General features: G+C 43.6%; 1 protein-coding gene across 1 annotated transcript; it reads left to right on the forward strand.

Annotated features, from left to right (window-relative positions):
• Positions 1-280: 280 nt before the first annotated feature.
• On the forward strand, positions 281-21,022 carry Slamf6 (SLAM family member 6). Its single transcript, NM_001191932.1, has 8 exons — positions 281-365; positions 13,115-13,462; positions 15,442-15,705; positions 16,120-16,236; positions 16,569-16,598; positions 17,549-17,622; positions 19,479-19,550; positions 20,378-21,022. The coding sequence occupies exons 1-8, from the start codon at positions 281-283 to the stop codon at positions 20,417-20,419; spliced, it is 1,032 nt and encodes a 343-aa protein (NP_001178861.1). The 3' UTR covers positions 20,420-21,022.
• Positions 21,023-22,149: the final 1,127 nt, after the last annotated feature.

Genomic DNA, 22,149 nt, shown 5'->3' on the forward strand with positions numbered 1-22,149 from the left:
TACCCCCAGCACCTTTACCCCCTTGTAGGCAAGACAAGTCATAAGTAGAAGGTTTTGTGGCTGGGTTGGTGTCCCAGTCCCTCCATCAGAAGTCTTGCCTATTTACAGGAGATGACCCATTCAGGCTCCATGTTCCCTACTGCTAAGAGTCTCAGCTTATGCAAGATACTCTTGTAAGCAAAGTGTGTTAAACACTGATAACCAAGGGTTTGCCAACATAGAGGAAGAACTCTCTTGTAACTAGGGGAACGGGAAGTCTCAGCGACAAGCTTATGAGAGAATGGCTGTCTCAAGGGCTCCAGCACACGACTCGGCTCGTCAGAGGATGGTCTGGCTGTTTCCACTTGTCTTCTGCCTCGGCACAGGTAAAAATGTGTGTGGAAATGGATGAAGTCGCTGAGTGAGTTCCTTCTTTGGGCCGCCTTGCTCATCTTGATCAGGCTGACTGCCAGGTTCTCTGTTCAGAGACTTAGGAAGTTCACATTGGTCCTAGCAAACTACTTCCTTCCATCAGACTGCTTGGGGACTGATTTAGGGCAAACATTTCAGCTGGAGCTGAGAGGAAGGGAAATGTTTTCTGAGGTATGGAAAATGAGTCTTTGTAAGTCAGGACTGTTCGTGACCAGCATGTTATGGTACAAAACTAAGTTTAAGGGGTAAAAAAAAAAATCTACAATTTAACTACTGTGATGCTGTGTAACTTCAGGGGGATTCATGATCTTTTCTGAGTTTCACTCTTCACACAAATATTGAAAACCCCCGCAATGTTTTCACACTGCAATTAGGAAGGGATTGAATGAGCCTGCGTCTCCTCCCTCCTACCTGTTACATGGATAGCAGGAAGGTTCACACTGTGTTTGAGAACTCAGAGGGTGTGCATCTGGACTGAAATGTAGTGTTCTAGGACAGGAGATCAAGCAAAGGCTGCTAACACAGACCTAGCCCCGAGGGAAATCATTGGGAAAAAAAAGGCGACTAGCATTTATTTTATTCCAGAAAATGGACTAGTTATTAAACATGCATTACGTTTAGATGTCTCATAACCTATTTGTGAATGTATTCTATTAATAGCTACAAGGAACTTGACTAAGACATTTTAAATAACTTGCCAAAATTCTATTAGTCATCAGGAAAAAAATAAAAAATAAAAACGAATCACTTGACAGAAACTGTCGGTAACACACACATGGGAGCATGCACAGAGAAGTGAACACATACTGCACAGACAGAACTAAGTAGACAAATCGACAACAGACATAAAAAGGAAGCAAGGTTCATTAAGGCATTTGATAACCATTCATTAGATGGCTACTGAATGCCTGACACGGTAGGAGTTTCAGGAACTAAGTCAGCGCAATTTCTGTTCTTGTGGATAAACTATAAACAAGTAAAATGCACCAGCTTAGGACAAATAATTTTGAAAAAAATAAGCAGAGAGGGGCGGGGAGGGAGAACATAATGTCACATCGTAGGTTGGACAGTCAAAGAGAGGGATAGAGTTGGGGTGGAGGAGCAGCCACGGGAGGAAGGTCATTTCCTCTTTGGATCTATTTTGTTTTACGTTATCAATACACTGGCCAAGAGGAAGTTTCCTGGAAGCAGGTGAAAACTGAGGCATTAGGCTGAGAACCGAGACTACCTCAAACTAGGAGGATGAGGGATTGAGGACAGAACTTTGGGAAATGCATAGAAGATGCAGAAAAAGATGAGAATTATTTAACTCCCATCCATCCATGTTGCCACTTCTCAGCCCAATTCCAGCCAGCGACTTGAGGTTTTAACCTCACTTTTTTACCTCTATGTCAAGACCAGTCAGACCCACCCCTCCCTCAGGACTTAGAAGTGATTAATGGTTGGCTGGGGAGGGAAAGACATTTTCCTAGGTAGTGTGGCCACTTGTAAGATGTCCTTGCCTCTGTACATAGCCCTTTCCCCCATGCTCCTATGAGCAACCCTAAGAAACTCATTGGCTTATCAGAGAAAGAAAAAAAAAAGAAAGGAAGGAAGGAAGGAACTGAAGGACTGGATTATAAAACTGGATAATTTCTGTGTGTTCCTCCTCCGCATCTCTGAGGGTTCTTCTTCTAACACCGCTGTGAAATATCAGACTCAGCCACCATCTGCAGATGTGCATAGAAGAGGCCGACAGAGCCTAAGTAACAGTTTACTGCCACACAGCTGTGGGGGAGGGGTATGAAGAAAAGAACATGGTTTTGACTTCGTCTTCCTGAGATAGATGCAGGTGGCCAAAAACCCCTCAGTGGAGCGGAACTGTGGTTACCAGGGTGGAAAGTGGCGGGTCTGGTTCCAGGGTACAACTAAGCAGGGGACACCAAAAATAGGAGAACCTCTCTGGACTGGGTGGTGAGGAAGAACTTTCTGGAATAGGTGAAATGATGTGAGAAATGAAATAGGATTCTAATAAAGAAGCATGGGAGGGAGGCGGAAGTGTAGAAGGGGAGAGTTGGGAAGGATTGAGGAAAGATGAGACCACCCCAGCAAGTATGTAGGCCAAAGAGATGCTCTCTGAGAAGAAGATGACTCACTCACTCACTACACGTTTTCATGTAGGTGAGACACATCCTGATTCCATTTCAGAGTCTCAGCTCAAAGATAAACCAAGTTGCAAAACGTTCATGTGCATGTACAGTGCTAATTTGTTCTGTGTGTTTACAAATGATGTGTGGCGGTGAGAGGTGGACATCCATTGTGTATCTTTCATGACTGCTCCTCTGCCTTTAGTCTTTTGAGACAGGACTCTCAGTGAACTTGAAGCTTGTTCCTTTGGCTGGGCTGACTGGCCAGTAAGCCCCTCGGAACCTCCTCCCTCCCCAGTGCTGAGATTAGAGCAATAGGTCGGTTCACTTGGCTGCTGGGATCTGAATCTAGATGGCCCTTTGCCATCACATCAGCCCCCTTCATTCCCTTTGTCTCATTTCCTTGGAGGCAAAGCTAACCCGCCATGTGACATGACAGTTCTACTCTTCAGGGCACAGCAGGTCCTCTTCCATTACCTGCACACGATTAGGCCTAACAACATCCCGCCATGAAGGAAGGACCAGTCCTTCATGTCAAGACCAATCAGGTCTACCCCTCCCTCAGGACTTAGAAGTGATTAATGGTTGACTGGAAAGGGAGAGACCTTTTCTTAGATAGTGTGGCCACTTGGAAGATGTCCTTGCCTCTGTACATATCCATTTCCCCCATGTTCCTATGAGCAACCCTGAGAAACTCATTGGCTTATCAGAAAAAGGAAAAAGGGAGGGAGGAAGGAAGGAAGGAAGGAAGGAAGGAAGGAAGGACTGAAGGACTGGATTAACTCACGAAGGGGTCAAAAGAAAATAACTAAGGTAAATAAGATCAAATTACAGGGGGTTGGGGATTTAGCTCAGAGGATTTTATTAGAATACAACTCAGAGAGGGGATGCTCTGGCTCTGCATTTCTAAGGAGCCCCGGGGTGATAATGCTCTTACCTATCTATCAATCCGTGGGCCACACCTTGAGTAGCCAGGTTCTGAAGTGTAGTCACACTGAAACTGGTGCCAGAGAAAAATGGGAACTAAATTCTCCGGGTGAGTCTGAAGGAAACATACAGGTGCTCTGAGGCCCAGGGGAGAACCATGGCTGCGTGTTTAGATAAAGAAAAGGCACAGGGGCTGCCTCTGAAATCGCCCTCCCTCCTGCGCTCTCCTCTTCTCTCACGTACTTTGCAGTTTAAGGATCCAAACGAGAGCCTCTGCAGCTGTGGTCCTGAGATTTTTTTGAGTCAGAGGTGTGAGCGGTTCTACTGCCAACCGATTGTGGTCTAAGGACTTCCTTTCCCCCCTGAGAACTGTTATCTTCTTTGTAAGAACCAACTCCACGTTCAGACGGTCATTTTACCTCATCAAAGGCAGACTGCTGTTTTACATCTTGTTATTATGCTCCAAGGCTCGTGACTCTCCATCGCTCAGACTCCGTTCTGTCCCCACTGTGACCTCTACTCTTACCAGCCTCAGGCCTCTCGGTTTTGATCCAGATCTAGACCAAGAGCTGCCTCTCCTCACACTACGACCTTTGTTCGTTTGCTCTTAAGACAGAATTCCCATAGCTTGTGCTCTGCGACAGTCACGTCTACTGTTCTAAAATATCCATCACTCGAAAAAAGAAAGAAATCTTAAGGTCTGAAGATGTAGCGCCACGGGAAAGCTCTCGCTTCACGTCCTGGGGATCGAGCCCAACAGAGAGAAGGGGAGAAAGCTGTATTCAGCTCCCCTTTTCCCACTTCTTCCTGTCCCCATCTCTCAGCCAACACCAATCTGCTTTCCGAGTCCATGGATCAACTAAATGAAAGCATACAATGGCTGACCTGTTGTGTCTCATCTAACCGAGTGTTAAGATTCTGCTGCTAAGATACCATAACCTAACATCCTTTGATATACTTTTTTTTAATATCTTAATGTAATAGAATGTACCTATTTTTTCCACTGCTTTTGTTTTTGTAGTATATCTAAGAATTCATTCTCAAATTCAAAATCACTAGCATTGACCTCTATGATTGTTTGCACTTCAAGTCTAGAGCGAGAGCGTTATGCACGTAAGCAAGTGCACTGCCCGTGAGCTATACCCCAGCCCGCCACTGAGGTTTTCTTCTACAAATTATACAGATTCAACTCTTACATTTAACTACTCTGACGTAGTTTGAGGTGGTTTTTTTGTTTTTGTTTTTGTTTTGTTTTGTTTTGTTTTATCCAGTCTGAGACTCACTTATGTTCCTGGCTGGCCTGGGATTTGATAAAAAGACCAGGCTGACCTGGAACTTACAGAAATTGGCCTGACTCTGCCTCCTTTCTAATGCTGGGACCAAAGGCATGCGCCATCGCACCCAGATGTACTTTACGTTGGTGTGAGAGGTAGGAACTTAGCTTCATCCCTTTGTATCTGCATATCCATTTGTCCAAGCATCTTTTTCCCCTTTTTTTAAATCTTCATTTATTTATATATATATATATTTTCATTTCAGCAAAAGGATAGTGACTAATTCCTTGACATTTCACATTTGGAAATATTTAGCTGCCTAGAGTTTATTGCTTTATAACTGGAATTCTTGGTTTGGTGAAATGGACTTGAACAATTACTTAGCACCAGCCTTTTTTGGCTTAAAAACTAAAAATGAAAAAAAATTAAAATTTGAAGCCAGGATCTTACCTGTAAGTGAGAGCATGTGGCATTTGCCTTCTTAGGTCTTGGTGATTTCACTCGGAAAAGTTTTAGTTCCACACATTTTCCTGAAGTTTTTATAATTTCATTTTTCTTTACTATCTGAATAAAGCTCCCATCATATATACATATATATATATATATATATGGCATATCTATGGTCATCTAGGGTGGGTCCATCTCATAGCTACTGTGAACAGAGCATTGGTAAGCAGAGTTGCCTAGGCTCTCTGTGGGAGGATGTGGAACCCTTTGGGTACGTACCCAGGAATGGGACTGCTGGCTGCTATGGCAGTTCTAGTTTTAATTTTTTGAGAAGCCTCCCCTCCACAGTATGCCTGTTTACATTCCTACTAACAGCGGGCATGGCTTCCTCGCTCCCCACATCTTTCCCAGAATTTGCAACCATTTGTATTCTTCATGTTGGTCATTCTGAGTAGTCTGCGACGGAATCTCATTGCCCTCACAGGGGATGATAGTGAACGCTTTTTTTCAAAAAACTATTGATTAATATTCTGTATTTCTTCTTTTGAAAATTCTATGTTTGCTTCAAAAGCCCATTTTTTATTAGGTTGTTTGGGTTTTGATGTTTACGTTTGTTTTTTGGTTTGGGGGTTCTTTGCATATTCTAGATATTAATCCTCTGTTAGGATACATAGCTGGTAAAGATTTTCTTCTGATATGAAAGCTGCTTTGACATTTGACTGAGAGACTGGTTTGTTATACAGAAACTTTTATTTTCCTTGAAAAGTCCCATACATCTTATACAGTGAACACTGATCATGCCCATTCTCCACTCTCTCTCTCCAATTCCCCATAGGACTCCCACCCATTTACCTACCTCTCAGTTTCATGTAATTCCTCCTCCTCCTCTTTCTTTTTTTTTTTTTTTTTTTGCCACTAATGACCCTCTAAATCTAATTAGTGCTGTTCGTTGCAAATAAGTTAGTGACTCCCTCTCCCTCACCAGCCATCAGCTCCCATCAGCCCCGCTGATAAGTGTGAAACTTTGACTGGCTTCCCTCATGCGGGAAACCATGGTTACTGTGAGTTGATGTATACAATACCCCTTTTGTGCCTACAAGTCAGTATATCACGGCTCCCATCCTCATCTGCTAGCTCTTGCTTTCTTTTCTCTCCCTCTTCTTTGAAGTTCCCTGGGCCTTGGATGGTAAGAAGCTGTTATAAATTACCCACTCACAACTGAACCCCCAGAGTTATTTATGTCCTGTACTTTGCCCAGTTATGAGTCTCTACATTAACTACCTGCTGCAAAAGGACCAAAGTTGAGAGCCGCACAAATCTCTAAACACAAATGTTTAGAACACAGTTTGACCGCATGAGCATTTAGCAAAACATCAATAGTAGGTTCCCTCTTCCTTGCCCAGAGCCTATAATTTAAAGCATCAAAAGCTTTTGACCAGGTTTACAGTACAAAATCCTACCTGTGGAAAAGGCCTTACATCTCATTAGAAAGTAGTTGGTTACCCCCATAACTTTCATGCCACTATTGAACCAGAAGGTATATCTTACTAAAACGTCAGTGTTTTAACATCTAAGGTTCCGCACTGGGAAGGACCATTGCTATCTTTTCTCCCCTCGCAGCTTGCATAACACCTTCTGGCGCTATGTAAGTTAGCCAGCAGGAAGAGAGTGTCCTGGTAAGTTAGAGGTTGATCTCTCTATGTCTGATATCCAAAACGAGTGGAACCTTCAGCAATAGGGTCTTACCATGTTGTTATGATGGGCAACCAAGATCAATTGCAATAGCCTGTGTGTTTGAGGCTCCACTAGGGCCTCCCTGACCATATGGGATGTCCGTGTCTGGCACCGAGCTTTTTTCGGGGGGTATTGTGGTTTCTGTAACACAGCTGCCTGCTGAATGTTGCCTAGTTGTGTTGGCTTGACCTTCTGCAAGTCTCTGTAGCTGGGGTGAGTTCATGAGTGAAGTTGTGGTGTAATCTGTAGAGAACAGCTTTTCCCAGAACCCCCCTCCCCATTCTCTGTCTCTTACATTCCTTCCACACCAGCTTCCCTGATGTTTCCTGGGCCTTGTGGGGTGGAAGTAGATGTCCTATTTAGGGATGGGCACTCAAGCATCACTTATTCTCACCCTTTGACTATTAGTCATTGCATTCACTCCTGCCCACAACAGAAGGAGCTTCTCTGACTAATGTTAGTGCTAATCTGTGAACCCCTGGGTATGTTATTCTTTTGGATATCATATAAGTGGAATTTGTTTACTTCTTTTCTAGATTGTTCTTCATTGCTAGTGTAGACAAACACAAACTAGTTTTTGTTGGGGTTTATTTGTTTATTTGTTTGCTTGCTTGCTGGTTGAGATAGTGTTTCTCTACATAGCCCTGGCTATCCTGAAACTATATAGACCAGACTAGCCTTGAACTCACATAGATTCACTTGCCTTTGCCTTCCAAGTGCTGGGGTTAAAGGTAGACCAGGCTCAGGGCTTGCTTTTGGCCCTAAGTGCTGGGTTTAAAGGCATGAGCCACCACACCCAGCCAAACTAGTTTTTGTGTGTGTGACCTGGCAACCTGCAACTTTGCTGAATTCACTTATTAGTTCTGTCTACTTTAGTGGGTTCTTTAGGAAGTTCTGTTTATATGACCATAACATCTATGAGCAGGAATTGTTTGTTTGTTTGTTTGTTTGTTTGAATTGATATGGCTTTTGTTTTTTGTCTTGCCTAGTTGCTCTGGCTGGAACTTCTAGAACAACACTGAGTAGAAGTGGTGTACATGGGTATCATCTTCCAGCTTTAACCGGTCTTGCATATAGTCTTAGGGTTTCTGCTGCTGTGATGCAACACCAAGACAAAAAGCAGGTTGGGGAGCTTACCCTTCTATATCACTGTTCATCATCAAAGGAAGCCAGGACAGGGACTCAAACACAACTGGAACCTAGAGGCAGAAGCTGATATAGAGGCCATAGAGAGGTGCTGCTTACTGACTTGTTCAGTCTGCTTTCTTGTAGAACCCAGGACCACCAGCTCAGTGATGGCACCACCTACAATGGGCTGGCCCTTCCCCTATCCATCACTAACTAAGAAAAATGCCCTATCACCCTGCCCATACCCTATCTTATAGAGGCATTTTCTCAATTGAGGTTTTCTTTTCTCAGATGACTTCAGCTTGTGTCGTTGACATAATACTACCCAGCACACATATCGAGAAGAATGGTAGTTGCAGGTTTTCATAAATGCCTTTTGTCAGGTTAAAGATGTTCCCTCTCATTCTTAGAGTCTCAAAGAGTATTGGGTTTTCTCAAATGCTTTTTCTATATCAAATGAGATCATGTGTCTTTTTTTCTTCATTTAGTTAATATCCATGTATTATCGTATTAATATCAGTTGGTTTCCGTGTTTAACTACTCTGACGTTTCTGAGATAGCTCCATTTAATCGTGATGTATAACCTTATAGTATGTGGTTTGGTTCCATTTGTTGGTGTTTTGTTGAGGGATTTTCCACAAACATTAGGTCTAGCAGAAGTTCTGAACCTGTGGGTCATGACCATTGAAAACTACATATTTCTGATGCGCTCTGGAACCTGCAGCCATAAATCTATTTTCACTGCTACTCCCTAACTGTAATTTTGCTGAGCAGTGTCTCAGTTCCTAAGACCTTCAGAAATATGTGTTTTTCGATAGTTGTGAGAATGAGCCAAGAATATCTTCCTTGAGGACTTGTCAGATCAATTCATCTTGTAACTTTGAGATCGAGTTGTATGAGGTGTCTAAATCTCTCCCTTCATCTCTATAACTCTCTAGTAGAAAAGACTCACCTCATTAAAAACTGACACCTCACTTGTGTTCCTGAGTCCTACTCTGGCTTCCCCCTCAGAAACAGCTCTATGTTTTAAACATTCTCTTTCCAGCATATCTTTAAAGTCCTTCTCCATGCACTGTCCCCCTTTTCTGTAAATTTACTAAGGCCTTTTACCATCCTAATGACTGCCTCTCCTCCATCCCACCTCCCCCTAAAAGGTCTGCTCTATGTTTCTCTTCCTTTCTCTGTCAAATCGCTTGATAAATCATCTCCCACTTTCTGAACTAATTGTCTGGGAAGTAAAATGGCCCACTATGTCCTCTTTGGCTATGAACATACATGAGCCAGCCCTCTAAGTTAGAAACACCACGGTTTTCATTTCTTCTGACTTTTCATTCTTTTTCAGAGCCATCATATGCCTACCTTTGCCTTATCCTTCCTAAAACACTGTTTCCATATGCTTCTCTTCTTCTCCAAATATCTACCTTTACCAATACCTTACAAAGTCAATCCCCACTGTTCAAGTGACCCTTTTAAGACTTTCTATATTCTCATCTCAGTCTGCGTAGCTTTCATTGAGTACCCTGGAGCAGCTTCTACAGAAATAAAAAGCTAAATCAGACACTCATGTTCTCAGAAACATGTCATCCGTTGGGTGGAACATAAAAAGTAGAAGTACAGTATTCTCTGACTTGATATCACCAGGGAATATCAGCACCTTCTCCATAGTCCAAGTGGTCCATACAGTCGCAAAGGGATGCTTTCTACATACCCTCTCCCATCACCACATAGCCTGCCACAGCCAGAACCACCACAAAACCTTTCCAATTCCTACTCTAATATGCTGGCTCTACTCCTCCACATTTACTTCCAGCAGAGCAATGGGATGCCCCAGAACATCAGTATCCATGCTAAAGGTGCTGGCCCACCAGGATAAAAAAAGCATCAGTGCCCAATCCAGGAAAAAAAAGTTCTGTGTTTCCTCTGGGTCAAGCCATGTCACCTGGTGGTCTTTTGAGCATATGCAGTCACTTCTGATCTTTGTGTACCACAAGCATGTTGGTTCAAATCTGGTTTTGTTATTATCTTGTTTTAGACCTGCAGGAAACTGCTACTCCCTTATGTTCTTTCTGCCCAATGCACCCCTCTATCCTTAACACAAGCTCCCTTCTCCTTCCCCTGCACCAGTGGCAATCTACACAAATATAAGCAAAGGCAAATCAGCACTTTAGCAGTCCCTCAAAGAGAAGGGACAGCTTACCCTGTGAAGATGAAGGGGGGGGTACTTTTCAGACAGAAGTGACAGCGATGCAAAGAAAGCAGAATCGCCCAGGAAATTTACAAATGACTGAGCAATGGGAAAGTCCCGGTTATAATTCAAAAATCTTCCTATAATATCGCATCTTGTGACTTGCTCATTGATAACGGCCCTTGGTCCATCATTCCCTATTGATGCCTCCAAAGAGCACATATATATCTCCATCAATTCAGTATTTATTGACCTGAAACTGTGCTGAGCAATAAGAACACATGGGAGACAAGCAATGCAGAGGCAGACCTAATCCCAAGCCAGTGCCCCACCCACCACAGCACTCATTCACCTGTCAGGCTTCTCCATCCGAGAGTGAACCAGCAAGTCAGAACTCTCTTGTTCATACACGCAACATATGTATTCCCCAAATCCACACCAGAAGCAGACATATGAAGGAGGACCAAGAATATGGTCTGGGTGCCATCATTTCTACTTTTTTACCCATTCAATTAGCACAGAACTTTGTAAATAGTAGAATACATTTAAGCTTTTTGAATAAACTAATAATCCAAGCCTAATAATACATGCCCATAATTCTAGGTCTCAGGAGTCTAAGGCAGAAGATTGCCAGTTTGAGGCTAGCCTGGGCTACATATAAGACCTTGTCTCAAAACCACAACCACACACACACACATACACACACACACACACACACACACACACACACACACACACACACACTAATAAATTTGATCTATAAAATTAAGAGAATTTAAAGGACTATGCTAGCCAGCATTGCAAGCATTCCTGGTGAGTCCTATGACCACTGAGAAATGAGCCCAGTGTCTTTATTCAGAGAAAGTGAACTTGAACATCCTGAAGACCTTCCACGAGGGGGACTACAATGTGTCTGCTCACTCACCATGAGATAATCTGAGGCTCACTTTGTGCCAGGCACTGTTCAAGGATGTTCACAGTAGTGGTAAAAGAGATAAAAAAAAAAATCCTTTCCTATGTGATGCTTCCACTTCTAGTAAAGAGAACAAAACAAAACAAAAACAGAACAAAACAACAACAACAAACTCCCACAGATTTATAAAGCATGGCAATCGCCATAGAGAAAAATAAATCCAGCAGAGAGTGGGTTACAGGAACAGGTAAGGGTTGGTAGTGAGGAAAGAGTGGTCTCAGAAGACATCACTGAAAGAAACATTTGCATTGAAGGCATTATTCGGGCAAAGGAGTTGGTCACATGTTTGCCTGGAAAAAGTACATTCCAGGGAAGGACAGGGGCAGACACAGCTCAAGGGATACCTGAGTCGGAACAAACTGGATAGGATGGCAGTTGTAGGGATTATGCTGGAAGAGGAAACTAGCCAATCATCTTTGTCCTTTATGGGTCCAATGAATTGAGCTAATACCTGTGTATACACACAGGAAGATGAAGACAAAGAACACTGTTATCGATACCCTAATTTCCCCTTAGGTGCCTCTTACTGCCCCTCCTTCCTTCCCAAAAGTAACCATCCTCCTTGATTTCTGACAGTACTAATTTGTCTTGCTTGATTTTTAAATAAATAGAATGCTACTTGGGGACACCTTTTGGACTCGAGAGATTTTGCTTGTTAGGTTTTACTCACGTGACTCTGAGGGGAAAGAGGGGGCAAAATGACAAATAGCCACATGTCGAAAGGCTGATGGGAAAAGGGGATGTTCCATGGCAACACTGACATGCCTGATAACCTTATGGCAATTCAGGAAAGAGAGCAGAAGTGCAAGCTCATGGGAGAGCTGAGTAAGTGTCAGGAGGCCTGAGAGAGCAGTTCTGGGCCACCTCATAACCACACACACAACTGCAACTCTTCCTAGGAAAATAAGAGGCCCCAAGAAAGTTGAAGTCACAATCGTGGTGATTTGTTGACTAATAGTCAAACATCTCCACAGATCATACCGTGAGTAGCAAGAATAACCACAGCATGGTCAGTTAACCAAGTAAACAGAGCCCTAGAAAGTAGACTAACATGTGCTAAGAACTTGGCGTTGGCATTCAAGGAGCAGCCTCTTTAAGAGTTGTAACAGTGGGGCTGGAGAGATGGCTCAACTGCTAAGAGCTTGGGCTGCTCTCTCACAGGACTTAGGTTTGATTCCAGAACCAACATAGCAACTCACATCTGTCTTACTGTAACTCCAGTTCTGGGGGATCCAACTCCCTTTTCTGGCCTATGTAGGCACCAAGCATGTGGTACACAGACATACATGCAAGCAAAACACCTATACGCATGTTCTTAAAACCTGAGTTTGAATCCTGGCTCTGCGAGTTTTAAGATGTCCAACCAAGGGAAGCTGGTTAACCTCTCTATAGCTCAGTCTCCTTATTCATAAACAGATACTGTTTTTATCTGTCTCACAGACTGTTATCACCATCAAATGAAATAACGCACGCAAAGAACTGTATTGCTGTAAATCCATGTTACCGGCTCTCTGCATTGCACAAATGACTGGCTGTGACAATGCTACCATCAGCAAAACCTTGCAATTGTTCGAGTTTGTGTCAAGGGGTCAATATAGTTCATTATCCCTCACGGATTGTTGCCAAAAGATTTCAAAAGTTGAGGTCACCAAAGTATAACCAGCAAGGGTAGAAGGAGACTGTGAGATGGGATCATTCAACTAGATCAACTGCCTATTAGCCAAGTCTGCCAGATACTCTGCTTGAGGTAGAACCACTGGGAGTGTAATTGTCCACTGCAACATTTCTGAGCACACTCCCCACTTCTTTTTTCTTCAACACATCTTCTGGCAGAATTAAGAGAAAGGATCTAGGAATATAAGGGGATTGTCGGAGACAGCTCTTTAGCCCTCTCCTTCTTTGTTTACAGGGAGTGATGTTCCACAAAGCAGCTCAAACCCCCGACTCATGAATGGCATTCTAGGGGAGTCTATAGTTCTTCCTCTAGAGCTTCCAGCAGGAAAGATAGCCAGCGTCATCGTCTGGAGTCACAAAGAAGCATTGCAGGGCACTATAATGTTCATCATCCAACTAAAGGAGCCCGAAAAGCCAAATATCATTAACGCTAATCGAGAGAAGGAGAAGAGACTGAATATCACCCAGTCCTACTCCTTGCAACTCAACAACCTTACAATGGCCGACACGGGGTCATACACTGCACAGATAACCACAGAAGACACTGAACCGACCATCTTCAGATATACTCTGAGGGTCTTTGGTGAGTTCAAATATGGCACTTAATCATGTACAAACTTTAAAAAAAAAAATCCAAATCACATATTTCAATTGTGTGTACCTACAAGAGTGCGCTGTAGTCTAGTGCTAAAGATGGTGGCGTTTGGTGTCATAATGAAGTCTGGAAGTAAAGCATTTCCATAACATAGCACAGCTAAATAGCAACTGAGCTGGGTTAAAAACTAAGCCTTGTGGCTCTCTACACCAATCACCTCACTTTCCCTCTCAGCCAGAAATGTACAGTTAGTGGAAGCAAAATGCTTAATGACACTATTAACATGCACAGTTGGGTATCTAGCACACACTTGGCTCTGCCAGGTGACTGTGCTCAATCCTGTCCCCAGAGCATAGCCTTCCTTAGTCATGGTCTCAGAGATGATAAGTGGTAGAACTTCCCATATAACTGATCTATCTCAGTTTACACAGAGACCCAGCAGCTGACTTATCGGAGGTGTTGCCTTAGGAAGTGCTCTGCATAGGTGAGCCAATTTGACAGAGAAACAAATAGAAAACCTTTTCTATCAGGGTTACTTAATTTCTAATGGTATTTTCTCCAGATGTCTTAAGGTGACCATTAACCAAAAAAAAAAAAAAAAAAAAAAACAAAAAACTGCCTTTCTAACTGGAAGGATGATGCACATCTATAATAAACCCAGTATTTGGGAAGTTGAGGCAGGAGGATCAAGAGTTTGAGGCCAGCCTTGGCTACATTGATAGACCGTCTCAAATAAATAGGTCTGCCTCCCTAGTATTAAAGAATGAAAGTGCTTTCAACGTAAAAGTATAGAAACCATAATGAGATAATGGATTAATCTAAACCATGAAAAATCTAGCTACTGGAGATGTTCAACAATTCCGTGGAATATTTTACAGGAGACCCAAGCATTAAAATGGCTACCCAAGAACAGTGACACGGCTCAGGAGGTAAAGTGCTTGGTACCAAGCCTGAGATACTGAAATAAATTTCAGGGCCCAGGTGGAAGGAGAGAACTGACTCCCACAAGTTGTCCTCTGACCTCTATATACATATCCCACACTCATGCATATAGACACACACACACACTACCACACCATACCACACCACAGCAAAACATACCCTATCAGAGAGAGAGGGGAGCGGTAAATAGTTAAATTAACTAAATGTAAGCTGGTCACAATGGGTCACCTTTAATCCCAGCACTCTGGAAGCAGAGGCAGGTGGATCTCTGTGAGTTCAAGACTAGATATAATCTACAAAGTAAATCCCAGGAGAGCTGGGGTTATGCATAGAGACCCTGTCTCAAAAAAACAAAAACAAAAACAAATAAATACAATAATTACAGCATGCCGTGAGTGCCAAGAAGGCATGGAGCATCAGGGTGTCAAGGGACAGAACAGGAGAAATGGTGCTACAGACCAAAAGTTGGCCCTTGAGCAAGCTGCACAAGTGCTCTGTCACTGAATGTACACCAAGGAATGACTTTTTTAGAGGAATCAGCAGGATCAGCAGAGGCCGCTATTGAAGACACAACGTTTGGGGCAAGCTCTGTTGGTATTAAGATATCTGGAGGGAGAGCCATTCAGAACAGGAAACAAAGCTCTTCTGCACTCAAAGAGCATCCCTCAAGAAGGCCAAACATCAGTTCTCAGCATCCATATAAAAATCTGGGAATAGTGACAAGCATCTGTAATCCTAGCAGCAGGGAGGAAGAGACGGGAAAAACACCTGGAGCTTGTTGACCAGCTCTTTGTAACAACCGCTAAGTTCAGTGAGAGACCCTGTCTCAAAGACTAAGGTGAGGAGTAATAGAGGAAGACACCCAGCACCAATCTCTGACCTCCACATGCATGTGAGCATGTACCCATACCCTCATGCACTCATATAAACCCATCAAGAGAAAAGACAGGGTGGTGAAAGATGTTTTTCACAGGTTGATCAGCAAAACCATGGGTCCTTAACTAAAGTCTTTTCTCTTTATGTAGAACGACTAAGTAACTTAGAAATTGCCAACCATACTCTCCTGCTAGAGAATGGCACCTGCCAGATGTACCTGGCCTGCACTGTGAAAAATTCAAATCAGACTGTCTCATTCGAGTGGCAAACCACGGGAAACATCTCTTTAAGGGAACCAAATGTCACTATCTCTTGGGACCCGAGGAATTCCAGCAACCAGACTTACATCTGCAGAGCCGAGAATGCTGTCAGCAATTTGTCGGTCTCTGTCTCTACCCAGAGTCTCTGCAAAGGTAACACCAGCCTTGGGTCTTCCTGGGAGCCTCAAGCAGCCGGATAGTGTTAGAGCCTGGATTCACAGCCTACTTGACAAAGCAGCCAAACGCTGCAGAGAGGAAGGGGCCCGCGCGCTAAAACTCTCTGCCTCTGTTGATCTTCTTCCTGTTTCCCTCCCCAAGTCCTCTTGCAAGAGCAAAACCTCAGGAGTCAAGATGGCTTTCTCCCATCCCAGCTAGGCACTACCTGTCCTGCCTCTCAAAAAACCTGACAGACCCCCTGACTAGGAGTAGAAATGACCATACCCAGCTGCTATAAGCAGCCCAGAGGAGACTGGAGAGATGCTGTAAAACAAACTCAAAGAAGCCTTCATCTTATGTACAATAAGAAGTTCCACTTTCTTTTGTTTTTTTTTTAATTCTTCTTTTCAGATTTAACTAATCAACCCTGGACTAAAGCACAGCTTACAGCTATAATTTCAATACCCATGGTTGTAGTTATTCCCGTCTTTCTGTACATGTGCATATATCTTTGGAAGAGAAGAAGAGGTAAGCTTTCCTCCCGCTTTCTTCTGTCTTCTCTAAGGCGGTGGGGTTTAGACTCTGGGGTCTCTGGTTGCCAAGGGTCAAGGGAGGAGAGACACAACCTCTGACTAAATTAGTCCACTGGGATGATCCCCAGCCTATGGCCAGGCATCTGTTTAATTGCTAGGGAGTGGTCCTACTGAGAAAAGCAATAGCCAGTCTTGGGATGGACTCGTTCACCTGCCTTGCATTTGGGACCTGTTGCCTGCATCAGGAAAGCTGCCTGGTGGAGAAGGACGGAGGAAATACTCTCTCACTGAACTCATGCCTTCTACCTTTCTGCTTTCACCCGCCAGGTTCTCTTCCTCTGACTCGCCAACATCCAGGTGAGCATGCAGCCTTTTAACAAAACGTAAAGCAGACAGGGTGAGGTAAATAAAAGAACAGGGCCTAGCCAGAGGAATCGACAAGGAGAGAGGAGCAAAATCAGAACGTGACTACTCGACTGGACCCTGTGGTGTCAGGAAGACTGGCTTATAACCAGGAGACCTATAACATCCCTCCCAAGCGTGTGAAGGGCATCAGACTTTCCTATAGCAAGGTCAAGATTGCTAACTTCTTTTCTGATGGAGAACATAAGTCCCGGCGATAGGAATCCATGGACCTTCCATTCTCTGTCACTTTGAGCATGAAACACTCAAAACCAGGCTCTGTGACTGTACCACTGAGATTCAATCAAGGTTGAGACAGCGGGAAGACACTTCGAGAGAGATGTGGATACAGACTCACTTTCTGAGTCTCATCCCATGGGTGATAGTTTCAAGATGTCATTGTGGAAAAGAGGGCACAAGGTCAGGGGTCAGAAAACCTGCATTCCAGCTCCTATCCCTTGGCTTCCTAAGCAACTTTGTACAAGTTCACCAATGACCCTTAAGCCCGAAATTCCTCATCTCTAAAATTGTCAAATCTGTCAGACGGGGCTGTGAAAACAGTCTCCAGAGATCTCACAGACTGTGGTATTTAGTCTTTCAAGTGTGTTGACATGAGGGAGTCACTGAGCCTCTGAATCTTAAGAATACCGCCCACATCCTCACCCAAGAAATGAGGTTAGAAATAAAATGTATGGTAGTTCTTGTTTAGCACTGAACTACAAAGGTTGGAAGGTGGAGAAAGAGTCCTTAAGGGGGGTGGGAGGGGGCCAAGCTTGAAACAACTGCTTGGTGAGGGGATGGGTGGGTGCTCTAGAGACCAGCAAGACCCAGGATCCTGTGCAGAGTTGCCCCAGAGTCCTACCACTGACAGCTGTACCTTTTGTGTGTGTCTGTGTTAACCATAGATTCCTCCCAGAGCTCAGATACTCCCGGCTCTCCTGGGAACACAGTGTATGCACAAGTCAGTCACCCGATGCAGGTAAGTCCTCTCAGCTCTGTTTACCATCAACGTCGTCGTTACTGGGGTTCCTCCAAAACATGTCATCATAATCATCAGCCTTTGTTATTAGAGAAGGCAAGCACACGGCTGACCACCCAGTGTCTCAGGCAATGCTTACCCTCACTCTTCCCAGTGTCTACCTGCTTAATATACCAGAAGGTCTTTGTGCTTCAGGGTAGCCCTAACCTGCCTGGAAATACAAATTAGAGCCTCTCCTTTTCCCTTGCCACACTTGACTGGATCAGAGCAGATGATAAATGAGGAAGAGGTGACATCCAGGAAGTGGGGTTCCCTGAGAGCTTAGAGTAGTGTCTCAAGAGAGAAGGGGGCCAAGTACACAACCCCTCCACCATAAAAGGAACGAACTACAAAAGAGAACTCCCACATAGTAGGATGGCCTTGGTCAAGCACCAGGGTCCCCACTAGCCTATTGTGGGGGCACTTTCTAAATAACTAGATAGCCTGGGGAGCCAGTTCTCAAGTCTTCTAAAAAAAATAATAAACCAAAAGAAGTTGACATTCTTGAAATCATGGAAGCAAAGCAAGAACCCAGCTAGAAGTCTTGGATTGCCCAAGCCAACACCTGTGGCCCAGTCGGCACAGACTTTGTGGAGTAAGTTCCTAAAGGGCATTCACACGTTTTGCCCATTTACTCCAACTCCTGCTGGGAGCATGCTCACCCGCACCCCAAAACCGAGGTCACCAGCCCATTCATCAGCTTCTGGAGTCTAAATTATTCTCTACATAGTCCTTCATTCATTTTAAGTATCAAAATGTATATACAGGTTCATCTAGGACCGGGGGATGTCTGTTGTTACTACTACTTTGTGTATCCAGAGAGCCATTCATTTTTGTCTTGTTTTGTTTTTCTTTCCTTTTATTCATTCATTTACTTATTTTTCATTCATTCATTTCTTTTACATCCCAATCACAGCTTCCCCTCCCTCCTCTCCGCTCAGTCCCACCCTCTCACTTTCAGCCCCCAGCCCCAGCCCCCCTCTCCCTTTCTGTCAGAGAAGGAGGGGGGCTCCCATGGATGTCATGACACCTTGGCATATCAAGTTGCAGTCAGACTAAGCAGCATCTTCTCCTAATGAGGGTGGACACCGCAGCCCAGTTAGGGGAAAAGGATCAAAGGCAAGCAACAGAGTCAGAGATTGCCCCTGTTCCTGCAGTTTAGGGGCCCCACATTGAAGGCCATATGTGTATGAAGCCCAGGTCTTGGATGCATGTTCTCTGGTTGGTGGTTCAGGAGAGCCATTCTTAAAACTGGGAGTTCTTGTACTTCTGGCTCCCCACTTATGACATGGTGACTAGGCCATTAGACTAACGGGTAACAGAGCAGGCAAAGTGAATGGCTCAGGTTATAGCTAGTGAAGTCTAAGACAAAAGACCGGATGGAATCAATATCTACCTGGCCCGGAAGTTCTTAAAGATAGAGAAGCGAGCTTAGAGTCAGATGCAAGGCAGGGGTGTTTTGTTTTGTTTTGTTTTGTTTTTTCTTTTTTCTTTTTTTCGGAGCTGGGGACCGAACCCAGGGCCTTGTGCTTGCTAGGCAAGCGCTCTACCACTGAGCTAAATCCCCAACCCCGGCAGGGGTGTTTTTATCCCTCAACATGATTTTGCCTTTCTGTTGTTCTCTGGCTGGGACCTTTACGTTGCTGGGATGTTGATATTCTCTTTAGGTTGCTTTTCTGTTTCCTGGAAAATGTTGCTAAGACATCACAGGTTTGAACTGGTAGAGCTTGGTCCACCAGTCCCCCTTTTTTTCCTTTTTGTCACACTGCCTTTCCCCAAAATAACTGCATGCATATGACTCTTTTGTTTGTTTACAGGAAATGAAAATCCAAAATCCTATAAAAAATGACTCCATGACAATTTACTCCATAGTTAATCACTCCAGAGAGGTAACCATGACTGCTTTATCTTCTTTTGTTTTGTATGTCTGCTTATATGTGTGTAATGTATGTGTGTGGATGGGATAATTTCCCATTCTGCTTACTCCCACAGAACAATGCCTATCACTAAACCTGAAGCTAACTAAGCCTGTGGCCAGAAAGCCCAAAAATTCCTCCTGTGTTGGGCCCCTGAAGTGCTGGCATTACAAGCATATGCAAGCTTTTTACAAGGAGACTGGGGATTTGCACTCTTATCCACTGAGCCATCTTGCCAACCAATATGTTCTTGTAGTTTTACTCCTCTCCCAAACCTATTATCCTGCAAGAAAAATAAAAGGTCCATTTTACAGATATCTAAATACCACTAGAAAAAAGAAACTCTTAGAACATTAAAAAGTTATCTTGGGGCCGGTGAGATGACTCAGTGGGTAAAAGGCAGTTTTCAACAAGCCTGATAACCTGAGTTCAATCCCCAGGACCTACAGTATAGGAGAGAACCAGCTCCCACAAGTTGTTCCCTGTGACAGAAGCATGTACACACACACACACACACACACACACACACACACACACACACACACACACTAAATAAATAAATAAATAAATAAATAAATAAATAAATAAATAAGTAGAGTGATAATATCTTAACTTACCTTGTATTGGGATCACCTATTATAACTAACCTACTTATTTTTTAATGTAAACCTGCCTCGTGCCTTCAATAGCCCTACCATCTAACCACTGGGGCTTACGTGTCCTCTTTGCAGCCATGGAGGGAAAGGTATGGCTCTGATCTCTCTATTAATCTATTTCATTTTCTCTCCTCATAAAATAAGCCCGTTTCTCCTAGGCTGAATACTCTTAAGGACATCAAGTAAGTTGGTGAAAGACTTTAAAGAAAGCCAAGCAGAACACACCTCCTGATCCCTTGGAAGAGCACAGAAAAGAAGCCTGTTTTCCAACCGGCAATGGGATCCAGATACCCAGGGTGATCACTTCAGACTTGATCCTCCATACACATGTCAGACGCTTCAGGAGTGGCAGGATCTGTAGAGACATAACCCCAAAATTGCTTTCCAATCAAATCCAGGACAAATCCTGCTTTGGATAACATACCCACGTGCTGCTTCCTCTCTGATAACTAAACGATCAGACTTTCGATGGACAGATCATGATTCAGCAAGGAATTGTTTCTCCTCTAGAAGGCAGCAGGATGCGATTGGCTTGTAGAAAGAGCATGGTGTTTGGCTAAATGTGTAGCATCTGGCATTGGATGGGCCCACACACATGCCCTGACAAATCATTTACTTAGACAGGCCTCCTGGGGTAATTCCTATGTTCTTGGACTTTTAATCTCATAGCCAAGAATAAGAGGAGGATAGCGATACACCGGTTCCATTGCTCACACCAGGAATCTAAGCCATACCTGACTACGGTTTAATCACCAAGCACTTGAGACTCTACCTCCAAAATATATTAAACCTATCTCTCTCTTTTCAACCTGTAGACACCATGCTATCTCCATTCCTCCCATCTGGAACCTGGGGTACTCCAATCACCTCTAAACATTTCTTCTAATTTTGCTCTTGTCTCCCCACAACCCATGGTCTAAAAGACAACCAGCACAATGCTCTTTCTCTTGACTTCCCATACCCTTGCAGACTCCTCATGACACCCACTGTGAAAGCCAGAGTCCATGGCCCTGGACGGTCTGGCACATCCCCAGACTCTGTGAACTTCATTCTCCCCATTCTCTGACCTCTGTGACCTCTTAGTTCCTCCATCAGAGAAGAAAGTTCTTCATATTACAGCCACTTACATCTCCCTCAAGGTCCTCCTTCTGCTTGTTGGGTTCCTCCTGCTCTTTAAGCCTCGGCTTCCATAAAAGATCTTCCCAGTACACTCTACCTAAAGTGGGCCTCCTTATTCGTCTCTTTAACTTTCCATATTGTTTACTGCATGTCATTGAATATTTATTTTTAATGTCTGTTCCCGTGGGATCAGAGACAATAATTATTTTATTGTTGTAATCATTAGTACGTAGAACATTGCAAGTATTCAAACAATGCTTTTAATAAATAAATGTATATATGATGGATTGGTGTGGGAATTAAATGAGACAATACGATTGTCTCTGCAACTGTGGGTCTATTGTGTGTTCTATCAACTGCAAACTGAAATGTTTGAGAAAAAATTGTATCTATACTAAGTATATACATACTTTTTTCTTATTATTCCCTTGAGATAGACACAGGTTCGATACTACACACACGCCCCTCCCATTTTTTAGGAGGAATTGACATCTAGGGATAGCCTAGAACCATCTTCCAGAAACACCAAGAGATAACTGTAAACCTGAACCCCTTAGCCTAGTGCCTAACACATTAAGAAAGCTCAAGAAATGCACTAGTATTGCCTGGTGCCATGTGGCAGGGCACTCGTGGAATCCTAATGCTTGGGAAATGGAGTCAGGAAGAGTCAGTGTTATCCTCAGTTATACAGAAAATCCAAGGTCAACCTAGGCTACAGAAACCCTTGTCTCAAAAAAAAGAAAAAAGATCTCATTTCTGATGTTATTATCCTTATTAAAATTTATTCTCCTGAATCA

This window comes from Rattus norvegicus, chromosome 13 (assembly GCF_036323735.1).
Source record: "Rattus norvegicus strain BN/NHsdMcwi chromosome 13, GRCr8, whole genome shotgun sequence".
In the NCBI taxonomy this organism is placed as follows: Eukaryota; Metazoa; Chordata; class Mammalia; order Rodentia; family Muridae; genus Rattus; species Rattus norvegicus.

Coding starts and splice junctions, on each gene's coding strand:
- Slamf6 (NM_001191932.1), top strand. CDS start 281: ATGGCTGTCTCAAGGGCTCCAGCACACGACTCGGCTCGTCAGAGGATG. Junction 366..13,114: donor TGTCTTCTGCCTCGGCACAG/GTAAAAATGTGT, acceptor CTTTGTTTACAG/GGAGTGATGTTCCACAAAGC. Junction 13,463..15,441: donor ATATACTCTGAGGGTCTTTG/GTGAGTTCAAAT, acceptor CTCTTTATGTAG/AACGACTAAGTAACTTAGAA.